This window comes from Thermobia domestica, chromosome 2 (genome assembly GCF_964235325.1).
Source record: "Thermobia domestica chromosome 2, izTheDome1.hap1.1, whole genome shotgun sequence".
NCBI classification, from domain to species: Eukaryota; Metazoa; Arthropoda; class Insecta; order Zygentoma; family Lepismatidae; genus Thermobia; species Thermobia domestica.
This window is the reverse complement of record NC_137455.1, coordinates 328,961,811-328,986,248: the sequence shown is the minus strand read 5'-3', so window position 1 is coordinate 328,986,248 and position 24,438 is coordinate 328,961,811. Positions and strand designations below refer to the sequence as shown.

Sequence of the window (24,438 nt, the reverse complement as noted above, 5' to 3'; positions counted from 1 at the left end):
GTAGCAGATGACGTGATGAACTAGGTCTGATTACACCCCACTTTAACAATTTTCGGATCTCTTCACGCACTCCCTCCTTATATTTGTGCGGAATATCGTAAGGACGAGCAACAATGGGTTCATTTGTATCCACTTCTAATCGGTACTGAAATTTATTACACAGGCCAGGAAAACGGGCGAACACTCTTCTATGTTTCATTAACAACTGAAATAATTCTTCTTTCTCGTTCTCACTAAACAGCGTAGCGCGTGTAACTGCATCCCTTATTTCATCTACTGTGAAATATAGATCCGGTGGGAAGTCCTCCACTAAGTCACTAGCTTCAATTTTCTCTAAAGGCTCGGCGCACCCACTGCGGAACACATTCATCGTTCTCGCATAAAAATCATTAAGGTCCCTTATCTCGGACAACACAACAATAGGGGCTACCTTGCACTTAATTTCACTTACATTAGCTACAATGACATTTTCACTATTTCTCTGTATTAAAGGCACTTCACCACTAATTCCTTGAAATTCAACACGCAAGTTACTTCGCTTAAAATCGATGACACTGTTTAATTTCTCGAGAAAGTTTGCACCGAGTATTACGTCTTCGTGCAGTTCTGGTAACACAAGAAACTCAACTGGCACTTCCATATTTTCAATTCGTACCGGTAAAATAACCTTTCCTTTCACGTTCTTTTTCTTTCTTCCTAGAAAATCGCACAAAACAATATGCTCTCCCTTTTGCAAATGCACGTTTGCTACACACTTTGTTACTTCTCGAAAAATATTGTACCGTAATAGGCATAATTCTGATCCACTATCTAACAGACAAATTTTGGGTTGATCGTTTAACAAAATTTTTACTCTCATTGTATTATGACCTAATTCACATTTGATCACTTCTTCTTCATTATCATTGCTTATATCATCTTCTGCTTGTAAATCTTCCTCGTTGCACATAAGTGGAAAAGTAATCCTGTTTACACTACTGAAATCCCTCCCCTTTTCAGCGACCAAGTGGGAGAGCGCTACTAGTTTAAAGGCACAGAACTTTGCGAGTAAAATCCACTTTGTTGGTATGGAAATTGACGTTGCTGATTGTTACCGTTATTTACACCAGAACCTCTATTAAATGTTGGAAACCAATTATTATTTTGATTTGGACTACCTTGAGAAGTCGACGCACTACTTTGATTTTCGTTTGCCCTTGCACCTTGCGTTTCGCTTCGATTTTCATTTGCACTTGTGTTTTGTCGGCCATTACCTTGTGACTGATTACCACCGTTCGAATTATTATTATTTCTGTTAAAATTACCTCGCCGTCCACGTCTATGAAATTTCCTTTTCCATCCTTGTTTGAAATTCGGACGCGCACTATTATCACTGCTCATTTCACTACCGTGTTCTACTTTTACATTATTCACGCTAACACCGGTACCCCCTTGCTGTTTTTGTTTATTACGCTGATTGTCGTACATATTAGTAATTCCTGACAATCCTTCGATGGACTGCACACTCGCAAGGAACTGATTTATGTTATCAGGCATAGAGCCCATCATAGCTAATTGGTACCGCTTGGGCAGGAGAGTGATGATGTGTGACAACGTAATGGTTGGATTTTCGTATTCTTCCAGAGCTTGAATTTGACTAAAGCGCTCTGTTACAAAATCAACAACACTACTATAACGTTTTGGATCAAACGGAATAGAACGCAAGTTACGCAGACGTGTGGCTTTCACTAAAGGACTCTCAAATGCATTCTGAAACTCTATCACAAATTCTTGAAAAGTTTGACACTTCTTACCGTGTAAATCGTACCACTTAAGTGCACTGTCTTTAAGAATCAGTGGCATGATCGTCAAATACTCGCTTTGAGGCACTCCAGCGAACGACATTTCTCTACCAAAATTTTCTAAAAATGCACTTGCACTTTCCTTCATCATATCACCTGAAAATGTAGAGAGTTGCTTAATGTCTGCTAATCGCAATGAACAACGCCTTGCTTTCACTTCACTATTTCTTGCACGCTTAATACACGGAGTTTTTCTTTCAGTTTTGATTCTTGACACGGTTCTCCTTATTACGTCACTTTCCACCTCTGTATCAGACACCGTTTGAGACTCACTGCTCGATTTTCTCTCGCGCTTCACACTGTGCACGGAACCTGTGTTTCTTTGTGATATATTACTTCCAGTATCATGGTGCTCATTTGCTAATTCTATACGTTGCACACGCTCTGATAGTCGTTCCACATCTTGCTTGGTTTGTTCACTTAACTCACTGGCGCGAAGACATGTTTCAAAACACTGCTGGTTAAATTTACTCTGCTCATGGCACACTTGAATGCACTCTTGCACTGCTATACCGTATTCACCTTGCTTAGTCTCGCACTTCTGAATTCTACTTTCACGGTACTTGTCGAGACTTTCGACCAAACGCAACCTTTTCTCGTAATCATCCACTTTATTGCAATATTCACTTAATTGACGTTGTTGGTCGTTTACTTGGCGCGTATTTTCTTCAACTGTGCCTCGTATATCATGCACTGCATCGGCTAATTCACGTACGCTTCTACGTATATCTTCGCTCGTATTAAAACACTTTAATTCCACTGCTTCAATTCGTTCTATCAATTCATGTCGCACTGCTCTAATGCACTTATTCACATTGTTAATTTCACCTGACAAATCATCTTTACATTGGGATATGTTTTCACGACACTCGCTACGTAATTCCTTGATATCATCTTGCATTTTCTGTTGGTTTACATTCATCACCTCAACGCTTTCACTCACACGCTTTTGATTATCACTCAATTCGTTTTGGCTTTCATTCAACTTATTCTGATTTTCTTTAATTTCATTAATTGACGCACTCAGTTCCCTTTGCATAGCGAGGATAACTGTTCTAAGATCACCCTCAGCCATGATGTTGCAAATATAACAAACTCGCTAACACAAATAATTGACTAATTTCTGTAAAAATCTAAGAATGCAAATAATAAAAATATTCTAATTTAGACAGGATTTAGGCTTCAATATAGAAGGATGAATGCACTGGACAAGGATACAATGACACGAATTTCATGTACTATTAACTCTCTGAGATGGCGGCAAAATTACGCAGCAAGTTTTGAACATCAGAAATACCTAGGCCTATGTTCGTAAACACAAAAACTGAACATTTATACAAAAAGAAAGGTTTCTGCTTCGACACATTTATCCCGGCACCATTTTATAATGTTTACTCCATAGGATGGTGATCCAGATAGAGCAAGCATTATATTTGATAGTTGTAAATAGGACGTTTGCTCGAGCGTTGACGATGAAACAAGTTATCCGAAGAAAGCTCCTTTCAACGTCAACTACACGCAAGCAAAAATTCTACGTACAACTTTTAAAGACACAAAAATTCAGCATCGTAATTTCGGAAAATTAACAAATTACACAAATAAATAAAAAGTAAATTTGCACCATGTACTCAATAGACAGCCACGAGGCATGGGAGATGACATGCACAATCGCAGAAAATACTCGTCAATCGATTCGAGAATTTTAATTATATTGATACTTACATCACTTTACATAGAGGAATAACTATTAAAAAAGGTAATAGTAATAGATGTGTCCTGAAATGTTAAATATAACTCGATTTGATTAATTGCAGAGCATAATGAAACAGTGTCTTGTTGCAGCAAGGTAGAAGGTGCTGTTATATGTCCATCCTGTTTGCGCCAAGTAAGTGTCTCCCGCTAAATCTCTTCAGCTCTCGCTGTTCGCGTGGGTTTCACGCTTTAAATGACGTAAGAGAGGACAGAGCTGTGATTGGCTGAAGAAGTGTTGATCAAGGTCACTCCGCCCACATGCATTCGCTGCGTGAGAGAACACACATACATAGTAACATCGTCTGCTAGAATGCTAGTCCTTTTAAATTAAAAAGAGAGTTAAACTGCTTGAACTGCATACAGCCAAAATAATGAATAACTGAGTTTATGACAAGATATGCGGATGATGTTATTATAGATAAAACTGCAAAAGGACTACAGAAGATGATTGACAAAATAGTTGACACTGAGAAACTATATGGAATAGAACTCAGCGTCGAAAAATTGAAAGTCATACGACCCGTGGAAACGCATCCTTACGGGTCAGAGTAGAACAAAGAAATCTTAAAGAGGTCGATCACTTCAAGTATCTGGAAAGTATTTTGACGAGAGACTCTTACTGCACCAAAGGGATCAAGTCAAGAATTGCCATTGCCAAAGAAGCATTCAACAAGAAAAGATCACTCTTAACTAGCAGTCTTAATATTGGACTAAGGAGGAAGTTGGTCAGGTGCTATGTATGGAGCATTGGACTGTATAGTTCAGAGACTTAGGCATTAAGGAAGTTAGAGAACAAATATTTCGAGAGCTTCGAAATGTGGTGCTGGAGGAAAATGGAGAAATAAAATGTGCAGAGAGAGTAACAATTGAGGATGTTTTGAAACGGATAGGAGAAAAGAGGATGCTTTTAGTCAGCATCCTTCGTAGAAAGGCCAGTTGGGTTGGACACATCTTGCAAAGAAACAGTCTTTCTTTATACCGCCATAGAAGGAAAAATGAAAGCGAGGAACAGGAAGAGGAAGAACACAAGTGATCGATGATTTGAAAAATAGAAAATTGACAGTTAAAAGAGGAAGCTAAAGATAGAGAAACGTGGAAAAAATATTTCCAGGCTCTAACCTAAAATAATAAATAAATAAATAAAATAAAATTTTAAAAAAATAGTCCCAGGTCCTGCCAAAAGACAGAATACTTAATAATTTTAAAATAATCTGAAGACTGCCACAGCAGATGATGATAGTCTCATGGAACAAGTATGGGTGCAACATATTTATTTAATTTTAATCTTCCACATGGACAAACACCGTGTGCGTAGGTTTCCTCGGGTTTCTCCCGTTTCCTCCCACTTTATTCATTCCACCATTTCATTCATTACTCATCATCATCATCTCCTTTAGCCTAACCGGCATAACCGTGGGATGTAAAACTCAGATTTCTTTCTTTTGACTTCATCATCTTCTCGATTATTATTATTATTATTATTATTATTATTATTATTATTATTATTATTGTCATGTAGCTAGAATGGAAGAAAGTAGAGACGCTTTCAAAGTCTTGACTGGAAGACCAATCGGAAAACGACCATTAGGAAGACCTAGGCGCAGATGGGAGGACAATATTAAGATGGATCTCGCAGAGATTGGAATACAGAGTAGAAACTGGATGCAGTTAGCTAAGGATAGAAGTCAGTGGAGAGCTTTTGTGAACGCGGCATTGAACCTCCGGGTTCCATAGGCCATAGAGTTAGTTAGTTAGTTATTATTATTATTATTAAAATGAAATTTCTAGTTTTACATCTAACGGTTATGCCCTTTAGGCTAAGGAAGACGGAAGACTGATGTTAGTGAATGATCATGAAATAGTTGATCGATTAGACATAGCGTCTCTTTCAGGAGCGATGCTGTATGTAAGGTAAACCTAGAACATGGAATCTGAACCACACAATTTCCCACCATGAATCGAACCCAGAACTCTTGCGCCAGATTATGAAATAATTGGTAGAATGAGAATCTGTAGAAACCCATGATCACGATGTCCATCACTAATTTGCGTGGCCTAGATCGAACTAGGGACCCGTTGCACTAGAAGTGAGCTCTGTACCACTGAAGTACCATGTCCCTATTATTATTATTATTTCTCTTTTCTCTTTTACTCTATACATAGATAATTAGGGCAACCAACTTTATGCTTTATACAGCTGTATATTATGCTTTATTTTTTCTTACATTATGCTTTTGCTAAATTATGTCTTAATATGCTGTTCCTTGAATTATACGAGACGCATCCAGAAAGTAAGTTTGCCACGCGTCCCATACCTAGGAAACCGTATGTTGCGCGAAGCGACTGCGTGTACGTGAGAGAGTAGGGTCGTAACATGGCGCATGCGCTATGCGCCAGCAAAACTTCCCTAATTCTCTCAGTAGTGTCGTGGCAGTGATTGAAGATTGGCGTTCCTATTCCAGCTCCCGCCGCGTGTGAAGTGCGAGCAGTGATAAAGTTTTTGAATGTATAGGGCATAGCACCGATTGAAATCCATCGTCAGCTGTATCGTTGCAAAAATGTCAATGCTGACCCTGTGCGCCTTGCTTTGTGCTCTAGGGTCAGTTGCTTCAACACAAAACTTCTTGATCAACAGGCATTCCGTGACAGTGGTGTGCAATAAGGAGCGGAAAATCTCCAGGAACCGCTTGCTCATGCCGTTAGGCCCATGGACCTGGCACAGCTAACGATGGATTTTCGATTGGTACTATGCTCTGTGCATTCAAAAACTTTATCACTTCTCGCACTTCACACGCGGGGGAGCTGGAATAGGAATGTCCATTTTCAACCACTGCCACGACGCTACTGAGAAAACTAGGGAAGTTCCACTGGCGCATGTGCCATGTTAGGACCTTACTGTCTCACGTACACGCAGTCACTTCGCGCAACATACTGTTTCCTAGCTATGGGACGCGTGGGAAACTTACTTTCTGGATGCGCCTCGTACTTCATTTTTACCCATTTGTATTACATATTTGTTTTATTTTAATCGTTTTTATTACACAGGCATTAAAAATGTATATGAAACTATTCATTTTTCCCACTAAAAATTACATCAATACAACATACTACCTCATTTTGTGCCGTTTTCCTTAAAACTGTGTTTTGAAGAAGAAACATGTATCTGCACCGTAGACTTCTCATATTTAATGAAATCAGAACAGAGTACAAAATAGATTACCGCCTTCTACTTTGAAATGGTCAGTTGGGGAGTCTCTTACTCTCTGATATTGCATCTTGGAATAAACACAACGAGTTTTGCCTGCCTTTTAACACAAAGTGAGGAAACATAAATATCCTTCTGGGCAGAAGGTGCGCAGAGAGGAGAAATTCGAAGCTTCAATTGTTACGCGTAAAGGCACTTGGCAGTTGATTTCCATTGTTTGCTGCATTGATAAGTCTTTGTTGATCATTTTTTTCTTTATTGTACACATATACAGGGTTCTGGAATAAAAAGCATTAAGCATTATGCTTTGATTTATTTCTGTAAATTATGCTTTATTATGCTTATAAGAGTAGCAAATTTGGAAAAGTAAAGTGGTCAAAAATCACAGATATGTTACCAACCATAGGTGGAAAATTTCATTATGCTTTTACTGCTTTTTATGCTTAATGGTTGCCCTACAGATGAGACAGAGTTATAATTTTTGGGTATGGTACCTATTTGTATTATTTTTATCTGCTTCATTTGCTAACATTAATGAGAGAAGTATATCAAGTCAAGTATATAACACAAACACACATAACTACTATGTCTTTTATAGGGGAGTTGTCAGTGACTTTCTTGCTGTGACTGTTTCTATCGGCACACCTTAGTCAAAGATTCTGTTTCATACTAGCATATACATCGTCACTCTTATCACATTAAGATGGTCTTGTCTCAAGTCCGCACTGATTGTCTGTAGTGCTCCGACGTTACTTGCGTCATTAACATTGCTACCAGGAAACTGTAATCTCACATCGAACAATTCTTTATGAGGATTATCAAGAGAGAAGTATTTGTCTTTCGCTGCACTACAAGCGAACAATTGAGATGCCGTACATATTGTCTTCCGCACTGTCACACCAAAAATGGTCAGTTGCAAAGGATGTGAGGATTGCATGCTTCGTGTATGAAACATGATAGCCTTCACAGACTAATAACTTTCTGGTCTGTGATTTCTTCATCATGTATTGGAGAAACTTTGTTAAAAAATACACGCATTGGTTATATCTCAATTGCGCTGGGTGTATTCCTTAACACGAAAAATAAATAAATAAATATTACTACTTTGTAAAGTCATCTTCGGTGTACTCCTGATATTTTTGGTATATATGTTTCCCTTACATGACGATAGAAGTGAAGTAATGTAAAAATTGAAGAATATGATTCTAAAATTCACTCAATCCACTTTCGATATATTTTTCTGACTTGGCATGTGATTTCTGTGTACATCTGAGTACGCGTTCAAGTACTAGACATTATTTATGCTATTTTTGAAAATATTCCAAAATGAACTGGACGGGTCTGGAATCATATTCTTCAACTGGAGACAGTTGGTAAAGGAATAACGAGCTCCAGATAGTTCGTAATACTCTTTAATTTTACGTTATTTTGGACATTATTTTTGGTAAACGAAAATTTTGATAGTGAATATTCTACCAAGTGCGCTGAGAGTGGTAGAATTGTAATACCAGTGGGAGCTCTTGCAGACGACACGAGTGAAAAACTATAACATTTGAAGATTTTGAGAGTATGACCTATATGAAAATTCGTCCCAAGATTGAGACTAAATGCTGAACGTGGACGACGCGATCTCACTACAGCCTACATCCAGTGAAGTCGCATCATGTACTAAAGTGTCCATTCTATTGCCTCACGACCGTTTGTGTGTCGTTTAGGTTTCTTACCCTAGTGCTTCGATAATTTACTTTATGTAGTTTCTACCAACTTGTATGTATGTAAACCTATTAGGTAGCCACATTAGGTACCTATTAGGTACCACCATTTGTATTAAGTATGAATTATTATGATTTCGATTCACGCGCAGGATTTCCCATTTTAGTAGTATGTGTGTGTATATAGTAGCAGGTTTATATTTCTATCATAAATGGTTTTCGAGAAAAGTGCCCTTTCCCCGGCAAGTCCATTCATTCAAAAATCTTTATAAAAATGGTGGTACTCACCCGGGACATGTTTATGATGCGCCCGAGGCGCGAAACTTAAGGTAAAGGTAGTTACAATAAATTCATTAAAAAATTTGACAGAGAAAGAAAGAAACGCGATATTGTTTGCTGTCATTTGTCGAAATCCTGCACAAGATTACCATTAATAGAAATTATTTTAATAAAACTACACAAAATAGATGGTAAAAATCACACAAAAAGAAACGTTACAGATAGTAAGAAAAAGAAGCTAGAGACATAAAAAAACTAATATCTGTGTCATTTCCATATGTATAAAGGTGACAAGCTGTCAGTAATTTTAAATGACAAATGTGTCATGGTATATTAGCAGGAAGAAACTATACTTAAATTTAGATTCTGGACACTTACAGATCATCATTGCGAATTTATCGGTAAAAGATAAGCGTAACAAAATTGCTCCATCTGATGAAAGTACTGATGGTCGTAAAATTATTTAGCGGATTCCCAATATATAACAGCACTCGAGGACAGGAAAGCTAGTTTTAAATAGTCAACACATTCCGAAGTATCTATATGACATTCTCTTCTTCTTACATCCTTTTTTTTTTTTTTTTTTTTTTGGAGGGGGGGGGGCGGGGGCGGAGAGGGTTTCGCAGAAATTTAACATCCGTGATGATTTGATTTGTATAGTACAATAAACTGAAGGAATTCCAAGAAAAAAAAGACCCATCCACCTCAGGTCTAAATATCCGCAGGAAACTAAATATCAAATTGAAAATAAAATATTACATCCATGTTCTTCCATCACCGACAGGAATGTATTTGAGTTGTTCTTCATAAGAACTGAAGACTGTTTTGAATCTGGATAAAGGTAATTTGGATCACAGGTGGAATGATAATCATTTTTTAAGAAAAGACTGATTCAGTGGATAAAAACTTCGGTTTATTACATTTCTACTTATTAAATCGTCATAGAAGTTATTTTTTTCTGCAAATCGCCAGCTTCCTCAAGAAAATATAGGTTCTATTACATAAAATTGCCGTATAGAAACTAACGTCTCGCACATACCGCTAGCCGCTTTCAGTTGTTCGTTAAGGGAGCAGATTACTAAAAATGATACAAAAGCTAACCATTTTTCTTTTTCCCTTTTTTCGTAAGTGAAAAGAGATGAAATGTAACTTACCATAATAATAGATAAGGTTATTCTACACCCGAAAATATTAAAAGAATTTTCAGTGTTTCCATCCATAGAAATTATAATGTGGCCAAAATATGAATTACCCAAAAATCTAGGTTAAGGCAGCGATTAGAAAAATGAATTCAACGGTGATTGATGACTTCTCATGTTGTCTTTGTTCCTTGTTAACTACTTTTTAAGTTTTGTTTGTATTTATTTTGTAATAAACAGTACAAAATAAATACAAATGTTATTTAAAAAGTAGTTAACAAGGAACCAAGACAACATAATAAGTCAATAATTACAGATGAATTCATTTTTCTAATCGCTGCCTTAACCTAGATTTTTGGGTAATTCATATTTTGGCCACATTATAATTTCTATGGATGGAAACACTGAAAATTCTTTTAATATTTTCGGGTGTAGAATAACCTTATCTATTATTGTGGTAAGTTACATTTCATTATCTCTTTTCACTTACGAAAAAAGGGAAAAAGAAAAATGGTTAGCTTTTGTATCATTTTTAGTCGTCTGCCCTCTTAACTCAGTGATGGAACCTGAAAAGGCAAATTAATGCCAACTTCAAAGTTTTTTTTTTTTTTTTTCACACATTTTTTCTTCTGTTACTACATTAATTTCTTCCTTAACACAAATTTAAGTGCATCAACTTTATTACGAATACGTGGAAAAATATATCACAAATTTCAGGAGTGAAACTTCTCTTCACCTTAGAGCGTATTTTCCCAAGATTCTACGTTTAACAAAATTTTTAAAGTGAGGATTGATCTTATTTCTCTTAGGAGAAAAGAAGAAATTCGCTTATATTGTTTACCAATCCAGTAGCGCAGTTGAAGACATTGATAAAGGTGCCAGGGAGCTATGAAAGTGTTTGGAGAAGTTTCTGCTCCCCGGATACAGGGTAAGGGTTTTTATCTGTAAGTTAGGTGATATGGTTGAGTGAAATTGAAGAAAATTTCCACTGAGTTACTGCGTGTGCAATACTAATTACAATGTCGTTTCATGTGTGTTTCAGGTTCTGAAGAAGAACTAGAAGATTTAAAGAGAATTTATGTTAGCTCGAAGGGAGACATGGATTCCATATTAGAGAATATGATGTGTTGTAATCCCCTGGAAGATGAACCTCGCTATGAAAAGCTGCTAAAAGAATTGATTGCTAAGGAAGAGGTACCCAAATTCACTCTTTTCGCCAATGAACACAAAAAGAAGAAGGATGCAAGAAAGCGAAAGGTGAATATAGATATGCTTCTTATTACAACATTCTTATAGTAATAAATTACCAATTGTATCGATCTGATCATAAAACCCAGAAAATAATATTTTTGTGAATACTTGCAGACTACTGTAGACTAACTTCCCATTTTGTACTATACGAGCTACATGTGACGACTGCTTTGGTAATCGAGCGCGGAATCGCTATACTAGCCACGACAACGATGTTCAATGTCAGCAGTGTAATGTCTAACTTCACTTATGGACACAGTCTAGTGGCGGTCATATGAACTCGCATTGAGCATTTGTAGAATATAATATTGATAATCCAGCAAGGAGTTTTGATACGCAGGGTGATTACAAAGTCCTCTTACCTTGTATCACGTGTCCACATATTCATAGATGGACAACTTCGAAGTAATGTGATTATTCTGTACTATTTATTCCAGAGTGTCTGTGTGTACACAATCGTTTCCATAACAGTATGAGTTTTCTTCATGTACCATGTGAAATTCTCATCAACATAGCTGACGTGATGGCAGTAAATGCACGTCGAACAGCGTCCTTAAGTTCGTCAACTGTCTCGTAATGTGTGGCAGCAACCTTTTGTTTTATGAACCCTCATGATGCATTGTTGGAAGATGACAGATCAGGACGTTGGGGTGGCCACTCCAAAGGTACAAGCAAATGGACAGAACCACGTCCAATTAATTATCAGGAAATATCTTATTGAGATATTCTTTAACGGCAGTAGCATAATGGGTAGGTATTTCATCCTGCTGGAACCATACACGATCGAGCAATCCCCGATCTTGCAGATATGGAATAACCAATCACGTAACATGGTCAGAGACGCAATGTGATTCACAACATCGTCAAAGAATAGCGACCTACCAACTGGGTTGCAGACATTGCAGCCTAGATCATGACATGTGGTGGGTTGTGTTCAAATTTTTCATAAAAGTATGGGTTTTCTTTATTCCAGAAATAAACGTTTCTGGCTTGCGTACTGCGATATATTGCACATTCGCCCGAGGAAAACTTTTCCCTCCTCGAAGGAAGAGTTGTAAAGACATCGAGCATTCGTCCACAAGCCTTCTGACGTTTTTGGGTGTCACTATCACTCAATTCATTTACAAACCAAGGTTTATATGCCTTTAACTGCAAATTCTTCTTCGTATGTTTTTGTAATGTCGAGTATGGAACACCCAGTTCCTGTGACCGCTTACGAATGGACTTTTTTGGCGAACGTTTGACAGACGCTGCAGCTTCCACACATGTGTCGAGTCGTGTTGGTGTTCGTCCTGAGCGGGGCTTATCTTTTATGCAACCAGTTGCGAAGAGCCTTTTCTCCCACCGTAAAATTGTTAGTTTTGGAGGGGAAGGTTTCGGAAACCTTACAGTGAAATCATGCTAAATATCTCTCATTATTTTTTCTATATGGGGTCATTCGTGAACCCATGTGCTCATTACGATCCGTTACGTTACTCATGGTGTAAGTGAACTCATTAGCCATGATTTATATGTATTTCAGCACTTGCAACAATAACAAACAACAATTCATTAACATCTCTGTAATACATAGGGGGTAATGGGTTTATATGTATATCAGCACGTGCAACAATAAGAAACAATTTATTAATAGCTATGTAACAAATAAGGAGTAACGGGACTTTGTGATCACTCTGTAGAATAACCAAAGCATCAGTCAGAAGAACAAGGATTCCCTCAACTGCATCCTTCTGAGCAGTAGATTCAGCCCTAAGAGGCAGATATGTGAATGCAGCTTAAATGAACAATTGTATTTTTACACAAAATCACAGCTGTTCCAAACAACTCCTGATAATCGTAAAAATTGACGTAGGATTTAGATTTCTGGGCTTTCGGCATCTATGTCATTTAGCCCCTCACGTTTGAGGGATGACGTCCTTTGGTAAGCACACTGTCTGGTGAAAAGGAAGGAAGAAAGGATTGAGGAAGGAAGGAAGTGGCCTGGGACCTATAAGTTAGATACCATCCCGGCATTTGTATAGTGTGAATGAGGAAAACCCAGGAAAACCTCATTCAGGGTGGCTGGCCTAAAAAAGCGTTTTACACTTTTTCGACCGAGTGCCCCCACCGAGAATTGAACCCGGGACCGTTCGTGAAAATTGAATACACCTAAGCTTCCAAATAGCAATCCGAACGCAAATATTTCAACTTGTAACGTATGATCTCCATCTTTACGTTATTATTCTTACCTAAGTCTGTTTTTCTAATTTAATTTATTTCATTGTAATTTTTATTTAAAACGTTGGTAAACAAATCAAGATGGAATGTATGAACTTTTGCTCCTTGGGGTACTTGGAGTATGTATCTATCTACGTAAACTTCTATTGTATTGCCCTCTGGTGGGAATTTTCATGGTTTCTGGCCCTTGTCATCTATGACCAGGTTAGAAGCCATGAAATCTACTTGACCTACGGGAGCAATTTTTTTTCCTTCTTCATTCACAGTGCCTAGTAAAGGGCTTGTTAGTTAGTGCTATATTTTGAGTGAAAGTGATAAGTAATTCATTATTTAATATGGTGCTCCACTGAAAATATTTAGTCGAAAGCATTAATAATAAGAGTGTGGTTTGATAATTGTAACTTTGTGTCGGCATTAGACGGATTTATCAACCATATGCCCTACGTGATCCAACAGGAAACGTAAGTATTGCATTTTTTCCCGTTTTCTATAATTTAATTAGTTCCTTTCATTTGTCATATTTTGCTTGCTTAATTGATTTGTTTTTTAAATCTAATATTGCTATACAGTGCTTACTTTCTTTGGTCTGTTGTATCACGAGGCATTTCTGGTTTATAATCCGTGCTGGTGACCTATCGAAGTACGAGAGTATTTGACCAATGAAGAGTATGTAAACTTAATATAATGCTATTCTGACAGGGTACCTTCGATTTAGAGTATTTTGCGGTACTTAAAATTATAGTTGGATTGTTATTATTGTTTGTATCGTTAATTTTGTTGGAGAATTTGTTTCAAATATATGCCTCACACATATTCGTAGTAAGTTTGAAATTATCATTTCAGTCTAAATTATATTCAAACCTCATATTACTTATTTCAGGGTAATAACCCACTTATTGCTAAATTTATTAATATATTTTTATTGGACAGACTTTATTTATATTGGTGTGGGGGAGACCTTTAATAATATTGCGTATCCCTCTCCCGGATGTAGGCCTATTTGTGTTATTTCATTTAACACTCAGCCTTACATTACAAACTACAAATTTTCGCGTACTTCAGTGCGTTTTCCGTGAAAGATTTACGTTGATTGAAGTTCTACATTTTTGATAAAATTTCCTTCACTGTAGAAATAATGTACAGTGGCCAATAAAGAAGTCGGACATATACATACTTACACATTTCAAGAGAGAATAAAAATTCCAAGAGTACGCATCAGAGAAAAAACAATATATTTTAATTACTCTATACTATTTAGTTCGGACACTTAATTTATAGCAAAAGTTAGAATGTTATTAAATAGTTTTTATATTTTGTTAGCAATCCATTATTTTTCACGATGGCTTTCAATTTTTCGGGCACGGATTTTACTTTTTACTTTTTTGAGGAGGAAGGGTCAATTTTTGACCATTCAGTCTGAAGTGCTTGTTCCAAGTCTTCCTTTGTTCTAATAGTATGCTTTTTTAACTGGTTTTCCAAAGGAGCCCGTAAGTGCTCAATAACGTAATGAGATTGAGGAGGTGTTTCTAGCACATGCGGACAATTATGCAGGAGCCACAAACGTACATGGAGTGTTTTGTGTCTGGGATCGTTAGCCTGGTAGTATTGAAAGTTCTCTTTTATTCCCAATGTTTCAGCACTTTGTACCAAATTTTGCTTCAGAATGTTTAAATACTTTGTTTGGTCCATAATTCCATCGATTACAAAAAGTTTACCTGGACCAGCAGCGGACATAGAGCCCCAAATCATTACCGAGCCACCTCCATGTTTCACATTGGATCGTAGATTATGCTCTCTGTGTTCTTCATTAGGTTTTTGCCAGACCTAATTGAACATCTAACATTGACCATCTGAGCGGAACAAATTTGCTTTCGTCCGCGAATAACTACAGTACTCCAAACCGAAAACTCTTATAAGTATTTTGCAACACTGAATCTCTCTTTTTCTATTTCCCTTGCCCACGAACGGTTTTTTACGGGCTATTCTTCCATATAAATTGCTTCTTAAAACCAATCTTATCGTTTCGGATGTACACTTTTATTAAGACGTTCTGATACTTCTTCGGCCAGTTTAGGAGCACTGATCTTGTGGTTTTTTATTAACCTGTAGTACAATTCATCGCTCGTCTGACTTTGAAAACACTCTAGGTCTACCACTTTCTGGCTTATTTTCTACTGATTTTGTTGATTCAAAACGTCTAATAATGTCATGAACTATGGAATGTGCACTATTTCCCTAATATCACGAATTGATTTTCCCTCTTTATAATATTTTAAAATAAGTTCTCTTCTAAAGAAGTTTGACCACGTTGCCTTCCCATTTTAACTTTTAAACACAGTTTTACCCACGTAATAACAGTACGACTTCAACTCGTTCCACTTGGACACCTGAAACTGTCAAGTAGACGAACTCTTGGAAATTCCCCTATTAAGACCAAAAAGAGAGAGAGTACTGCCACGTGTCAGTTCTTTTTTGACATGGAATTTAGCTGTATTTTCACTTTTTTGTATTTTTTATAGTTGTGAAATTGAGTTATTATTTGTGTTTCTATATTCCGTAAGTAAATAATATAGAATAAAAAAAAATATTGTTTTTTCTCTGAAGCATGCTCTTGGGATGTGTATTCTCTCTTAGAATGTGTAAGTAGGTATATGTCCGACTTCTTTATTGAGCCACTGTATGTGGCTCTTGAAGTATTGCTTTTAAATTTCCTTGTTGATAGCCCATGCTATCTTATTATTACCTTTATCCAGATTTGAAAAGACTGAACATCTGATGTGTAGGAACAGTTATTAAAACATTTCTTTGAAGTTTCCTAGTTTTTAAACTCGCGCTGTTTTCCTATTAGCACTACTCAAAATTGAAGTTAAATACCGACAAGTTATACACTAACTGGTCAGAACGCTATGATCATCTACCAAATATTTGGTATGTCGACTTTGGCTTGCAAGACAGCATGAATATGGTTTGGCATGGAAGCAATGAGACTTTGGTAGGTGGCTGGAGGCATGGCGCACGACATCTGCACACACAAGTCACTTAATTCCTGTATATCCCAAAGGAGTTCGATAAGCTCGGATTTGACGTTCGGTGAAAGCACAAAAGTGTTCAATTAGATTAAGATGGGGTGAGTTTTGGGATCATTGTAGCAATTGAAAATAACCACTGTGCTCTTCAAACCATTGCAGCACAACGTTGGCCTGCTGAAAGGTCCGATTTCCAGCTAAAAATATGGCCTGCATGAATGAGGTGACTTGTTCAGGAATGTCTGCAGATAGCTTGGAGCCGTCAACACGCACTACCGAGCCCATGAATGTCCATGTGAAGGTTCCCCAAATCATCATGGAGCAAATCGCCTCTCCGGTTTTTATAATATCTTACCTCATTACACTCCTGCTTTCTATATGGGACCCGCGGTAGCTCACTAGTAGAGCGTCCACCTCTTGTGCGTGGAGTCCCGGGTTCGATCCCAACCCGTACCAAGTGAACCTTGTGGACAAACACCGTGTGCGTGGTGGGTTTTCACGGGGTTCTCCCGTTTCCTTCCACTTTATTTATTCCACCTTTCCATTCATTTCTCATCATCACTGTCTCTTTAGCCTAGCCGGCATATAACCGTCAGATGTAAAACAAAGATTTCATTTCATTTTCACGCTTTCTATACACCTTTCATTTGCCTTAGCCAGCTTTTTTAAAATTCTTACAATAATTTTTCCTGTATAGTTTTCATTCTGTTATATCTCCATTTATTATTTATAAATTAATACTATTTTTTTTTTTTTTTTTTTTTTTTTTTTTTTGTGTGTGTGTGTGTGTGTGTGTGTGTGTGTGTGTCAATACAGAAGGTTCTCACAATATTAAAAAAATGCTTTGTACCACTTCCTGGCTAGTAAATCCCCTTTCTCCATCACCAATTGTATTTGTTGTGACAGCCACGGGCCCGAACGATCGCCCGGTAGCATAGTTTCCATTGTAGCATAAGAAGGGAAATGTCTCGCTGTATCGCTTTGCCAATCTTTCGAAAATACTACAATGTACGATAACGGTGTCAAGCAAGTATCTGAAAAGTCCATTGTTGAGGCGTCTGAAGGCTTCACAGGAATGGACGAAAGTGGTTACTTGAATTCTCGTCTCTTCTGTGTTTTGCGTAGAACGGCTGGAATGATTGAGCAGTATGGATAGACGCCTTGTCTATATGGATACATTTATGATCTCCTTAGGTGGGGAATAAGTATGCGAAGACTGTATTTACTATATACCTTTATATGGTATAGTGTACGCTGAGCCTAAGTCCTTATGTTATGTAAGGTTATGACATATATGCATAGAACTTCCGTATAAATCATACTACAAAATTCAATTTGATGTAGGAGGAAAGTGTAGCTGCTCGTAACTTTGTACCAGTGAGGCTTAATGCTGGTGAATGATATGACAAAGGATTTTCTTGAGATATTTAACTAGAAGGAGGCAACAATGAATAATCTTATCAGAGAAAATACATCCACTTCTTGCATGATGACAAAAGAAAATTCCTTCCTACCTGTTACTATGGCAACCGCTGCCACTTGGTAACAAATGGAAAATTAACCTAAAATCTGCTGAATTAGTTCTGAGTGCAAAATCTTGCCTAGTGATAGCCCATCTGCTCCACTCAATTACCAGTAGCAGCCACAGGAAAATACAATAGCCGATCAGAAATAAGTCGAATGAAAAATTTTGCGGAATGAAGAAAGAAAAAATGCTTAGGCGCTCAGTTACCATATATTAAACTAAAATAAATTTAATTTTGGAATATTAATTCCAAAGCTATTAAATAAATATTTCGATGATTTTTATACTAGAAATTCTGCAACATTTAAGAAACGAATATTCAATGAAGATTTAACTACAAAATATGCGACATATTAACAAAATAAAAGAAATAAGGAAATTTTAAAATGAAATTATGAAAAAGTTAAATTATTAAACTACCATAGATAACACATTTTTTCTACAAAAATAAAATTAGTTTCTCGTCTTCTGATATTAAAATTCTGACATAAATGCAGTCCTTTTAGTAGTTACATTAAAGATTAGGCTAAAATTATACGGGATCTTCCAAAATTGATATGTAACAATATACACACAAGAAAGTAATAATAATAATAATAATAATAATAATAATAATAATAATAATAATAATAATAATAATAATAATAATATAAATAAAAATTAGCACAATAGTTGGAAATAGTTAATATATTTCTGTCAGTGTCATAAAGGAGCGCTTATGTGAATTCACAATTTTCACAACGTAGTTCTAATAGTTTCATTGCTCATTTCTCTTGTCTCAACCTCAATATAACTTGGTCCTATCTTTGTGATCAACGCTGACAATTTTTTACCGAAATATTGATGAAATTACGTTTGTGTACGTACACTCATGTCCAAATTATTGTCGCATGTCTATAAATATGTTGTTCTAGGAATATAATTTGATAACGAATTCTCCCGGTATTTTTTATAATGTTAGTATATGTATAATCGGCAAAGACATGTATGTGGAAAATTTCATGTTGAAAGAGGAGTAAATAAGAACAATAAAACGAAAATAAAATTTTCTTGCCCATTTAGCAACATTTTGTTTTACTCATTATAATTTTCATATTTATAATTCTTTTCCAATGAAATTTACCACAAGTGTACATTTTCTAATTATACACGTAGTATCATTATTAAAAGTACCCTGCAAAATCATTATCAATTTATATTCTTACAAGAAGATAGTTATAGATATGCGACAGTCATTTTGGACATGAGTGTACATAGTGCTGAATATTGTGTGAACTTGGGAACAGGTACAGAAGAATAGACTAAGGCTAAGTATAGCCTGCTGCTGTTATACCTCGTTACTGTTTCGACAATAGAGCAAAGAGTGAATGTCAGATTCTGCTCGTGCTTAGGGTAAAGTTTGATGGAAACATTTAAGATGTAGATAAAGGTTTATGGGAACAATTGCCTTCCTCTTTGCCGTGTTTTTGAACGGCATAAGAGGTTCATTGCTGGCAAAAGAGTGTGTGAATATGAAGGACGCCCAGGTCGAAGCAAGTCTTGTGAGAACTAAAAAGATTGGCGAAGTTCGGGAACATAATTTTGAATGACCGGAATGCAAGTCTCATGAGGGATAAGGAGTGAGCTCGCCAAATAATCACGATAGATTTAAAGGAACGAAAGTTGTATGCACGTTTCATGCCCCATTCTTTAACAGAGGAACAGAAACTTGAAACAAAATGCAATGATTGTTCATGAGATTTTGACCCACAAGAGAATTTATGTATCACCCCATTCCGTACACTCGCCAGGCCTGGTCCTCTTCTGATTACTTCCTTTTTTTTCCAAATTAAGAGCACGGCTGAAGAGTTGTTTTTCTGACAATGTTCACACCATCCAGAAATCAGTGAAAGGTAGGTAGAGGTATTGGTGGGTGGGAGACAAAGGAGTTCCTACTTCGAATAAACCGAGAAAAATTAGTTCCTCGTATTATTTATTTTCCCTACAGACTCAGTCTCGTTTCCTAATTGCCTCACTGTGTACAGAGGATATAATAAAATAAGACTATCTTGTTATTTGTATTAATGTCTATCTTTGTCTGTATGGTCATAGTGATAAACAATTTTTAATTTATTTTTAGTGGGAACAAGAAGCAGAGGAGGCTGAAGAATTGAAGAAAGAGCTGGGAATAGGAAAAACTAATGATTTGAAAGCACTTATTCAGAGTCGACAGCAATCACGAGCCCAGGAAATGGACAGTTTCTTAGATTCTCTTGCCGCCAAGTATGGTGCGAAAAAGCCTGCTGGTAAATCCAGTGGTAAAGGTAGAAAAAAGTAATTTTCTTTTCTTAGATAAACCAGAAAGTGTGCACTACAAGAATTCATACCACGTCAACAGCGAAATGTAATTTGCTAAATGCCAAGCTGAAGGCTTAGATTAAGAAGAACTTATATCGCATATTGTTCAGAGAAACTGTTTACCCGAATTACATCTAAAAGGAAAGTATAATCAGTATTTTTGACATCACGATAATAAAAGCTTACAGTGTTAAGCAGTGATGTGTTATGTTTTGCTAACTGTGATGTGACGGTCTTGAATTTTCTTAATTCAGCGATTCTAGTTACGGTGCTAGCACATGAAGTAATATTTTAAGTCCGTATAGTGGGGTATGAGTATTAAATAATTAATAAAACTTGCTGGAAGAAGATAGCCAGTGTGTTTCTATTATGAAAGCACTCGTATGGTTGCATACCACTCGTATGGTTGGTTCTTCGAGTTCTGCACGAAACTCTTAAAACTTTGTAGAACTTCTATGGGATTTTAGCCGCAACTGCAAAGTATAAAATTGTCAGTCTGCCATGTTTTTATCTTAGAAACAAGTGTAAAGTGGTATGGTAATCCTTTTGTCAATCCATTTAATGGATTATAGCAAGGATAAACCCAGTGTAATAAAAGAATAATAAAATATGTTCATTTCATTAAGTATCGTTTTCTTTGACAGTGAATTAGTGTACACGATTTATAAACATGGCATATTTATTTAAGTGGAAAGCCTTTTATCCTATACTGTACATAATCCATGAAAGCTTCCCATGTAAACCATATAAGTATGTAATAAAAAACTTTCCAATAACGCTTTTCTTTAGTATTATCTTAAGATGCAAAAATTAAGACTAAACATAGTGTGTGTGTCCTTGATAAGGTCTTGCTTGATAATAAACGATGACCATCTGCGACATTTTGTGACTACTCCATGATGTAGTATGAGTAGCAGACGTGATGCATTAAATAGGTAATGTGCATAAAAATGAGAACCTGTATTTTGCCTACATATAAAATAAGTGATCAAGGCAATGATATATTGCCAAAACTATAACACACATAAGTAATAAGTATTTACCTTGGGAAGGTTTTATTTATATTTAATATAAAATAGGTATGTAGTCCAGTGAAGAGACTGACTGTGTTAGACAGCGCAAAGTGAAGGGTCCGTGGTTCGGTCCCAGCTTTGTGAGCTTGTAGCAGAGAGCATAATTACTAGGTTTTCCCTTCCAGGTTATAAGCGAATAAAATCAGGAACTGCACACTCGTTGGGAAATTTTCAAAACGTACCTGTTATTTCCTGTTTTTGTACGTATTATTCAAACTAAAGTTATACCAAACAAATGGTCATTTAATTGTAATTCAAATGAGGTATAACTTGTATTTCTACTTTAATAGGGATTGATTTATATGCGTCGTAGTAAGTCTACGATTTTGTCAGAAGAGAAAAAAACCTTATAAAGGAGACAAGTCAAGATAATCCCTTTTTCTACCAAACCAGTGGCGATCGAGTTTCGAGAATTTGCATGAGCACGTATGTTGACATACTGAATGCAATTAAGAAAAAAAAAAAAAAAAATTCCTGACTAATGCGAACATTTGCTTGTGAATAAACTTTTCAGTAATCGTAATTTTTGATGAAGCCAGCGTCGCCACTTTATATGACTTATTTAATCCAGTTGATAACACAAACAAAATTTTCAATGGCGCAATCGTTTCAATATGATTTTGAGGGATATTTTTGAGAATAACTGGGAATAATGTTCGGGTTATTACTTGATGTCAAGTAAGTACCATCACCTAGCTTTTGCGTATCATTCAGTCATTGTATTTAGTTTAACGTACCCTTATGTTTATACCCTTGAGGCTAAAGGAGACAGGTGATTAATGAAAGTGAGTGATCGTGAAATTAAGTTTCTTGTACCCTCCCATCGAGAATCGAATCCGGAACTCCTTTCACCAAAGGCACGAGCTAGCCACTAGACCATCGGGGAAGACATTATTCAGTCGTACTAATACGAAGAGCAAAAATTTCAATAGCACAATCCGCAGAAACGTAGTACAAAGAGGTCATCATATTTTTGACAATAATTGATAAAGTTACTATGTTGTTTTTACGTAAGTTCGTGTGGTTATATCCGGTTACGGAAAATGACCTACAAGTATTAAACATTTGAAGAAAATGTCGTATTGTATAGAGTATCATCAGTTAAGTATTACTACAAATAAAATACTCATAGTCGTAAATATTCGTCTTTCTTTTGGTTCTTTTTCTGTCCTTTCTTTGCTATTATGAACTTAGAAAGTAAAGATAGAGAAATCAATATTTAATAATTTTATCGAAATTTTTGTTTATTTCACACACGTGGATTTGTTACTTTGCTTTTTTTTATCCGCTTGTTAAATCGCCCAGACAAGCCGATGAAAAATTGCGCTATGTCTACAAATGTGAATTATGTTATTTGTCTCTTGCGTGTAAAACTTCCTAGTTCCATTTTGCTGATGAACGTATTTCTATCAATTAACACTTTTCTGCACACTTCGAGATTTTGGATTTGAGATACCACAGGTAATACTTTTTCACATCTTCAGTACTATCTCTTCCATGAGGTATAAACTAAGGATTTCCTAGTTCTTCCATTCGGTCTCTAGTACAGTCAGCCGTTACTAGCAGACCAATGCCTTGACCTTTCAGAGATAAACACACTAACTTTGAACTCAACTTATCCTATGAGAAGTACAGAAAGTAACACACGCAATTACCATCTATCCTGATTCTAAATTCTATTGGATAAGTAGTGAATCCAGTGAACTTCGCATTTAGTCTCATTTATTGATATACATTACGGGGACGAATCGTTACTAGATTCATAAGAGGGAAGCCACCTACATCATCTGAAAGAGGTTAGTGGAAGAGAAATATGTTCCTTGCATACACAAATTCACTACACTACACCGAACACACTATTCCCTAAATTTTCACTGAAAGACTATTAAATTCGAATATAAAACATACTTCGGTGTCAAATAATTCATTTCTGCGAAAAGATTAAGGCTACCAATGCGAAATTGGCCAAGTATGTGTGTCTTTATAGCACTAAATATTGTACTCTATCTTCATTCCTGTAACAGTGTCACTAAGGCATATCAGCATCATGTAAATATTTATTACGTTACATCTTTATTATGACCAATGGAGTGATTTAGAATATTGACTCATACTTATCGAACCGTATGTCGTTTTCGATTATTTTTAAAATCTCGCCCCGTCCCTGGGGAATGGAGTTTGACCTTCAAGTTGAATTGGATTAAAACTATTCGTCTCCGCGACCCCAGAAACTATGGGCCTTATGCAGGGTCGTTCTGACGCGTGATTAGTACCATACTAAAGAGTGTGACTAACATGTTTACTGCAGTAGTCAGACTTTTAGTATGTCGCTGATCATACGTCAAAACTACTCTGCATAAGGCGGTATGAATTCAACTCTAATATTAATCGTTTTCGGTGGGCGGCAAATTATTTAGAGCACAGAAGCGCACAATATATAAATACGGGCCTGGTTAGCATTGTATATAAACATATCATTGTATGTTTTGTTGTCAGCATAATTGTGTATGCTTGCATTGCCATTAATATAACACACTTTCTTTGTTCCCGAAAATGGATGAATATAACATGGCATTGATGAACAAGACTATTGGCAGAGTCGTTTTAACGTATGATTAGTATCTTACTAAAGGCCTGACTACTGCAGGAAACATAATGTTAATCGAACTCTTTAGTATGGGAGTAATTACGCGTCAGAACGACTCTGCATAAGGCCCATAATATCTGATTAAACGATAGGCAAAAAGCAATTACAAAAACGAACAGCAGTGCTACGCTTTTTTCCTTCGATTTTCGAAATAAAACTGGTCTACCATGTTCAGATCATCTTATAATCTCTGATGAGGTAAGGACAAAATAAGAGGCGCAAATTACTAGTCTAAATTTCGCCTAAATCTTAACTATTGTTTTAAAAGGTAGTAAAATTATGATGTAGTTCCAAGCTTGTGGTTTGATTTTTCTTTTTATTATACAATAAAATTTGAACTATACGAAACAAATAATTCATGTTATTATGTAAAGTACGAGCCACAGTTAAATTGAAATTCAGTACTAACGAAGGTGGCATTAAGATTTGATTTA

At 36.3% G+C, this 24,438-nt stretch overlaps 1 protein-coding gene across 2 annotated transcripts in view; it reads left to right on the top strand.

The window, feature by feature from the left end:
* LOC145678688 (dnaJ homolog subfamily C member 9) overlaps positions 1-20,909 on the top strand; it is an 85,069-nt gene extending 64,160 nt beyond the window's left edge. For both annotated transcript variants that reach the window (XM_081749088.1, XM_081749089.1), the window contains 2 exons: positions 10,971-11,185; positions 20,067-20,909. In XM_081749088.1, the coding sequence (XP_081605214.1) occupies positions 10,971-11,185; positions 20,067-20,264 (413 nt within the window). In that variant the 3' untranslated portion in view covers positions 20,265-20,909. The remainder of the gene's footprint in view (positions 1-10,970; positions 11,186-20,066) is intronic.
* Positions 20,910-24,438: the final 3,529 nt, after the last annotated feature.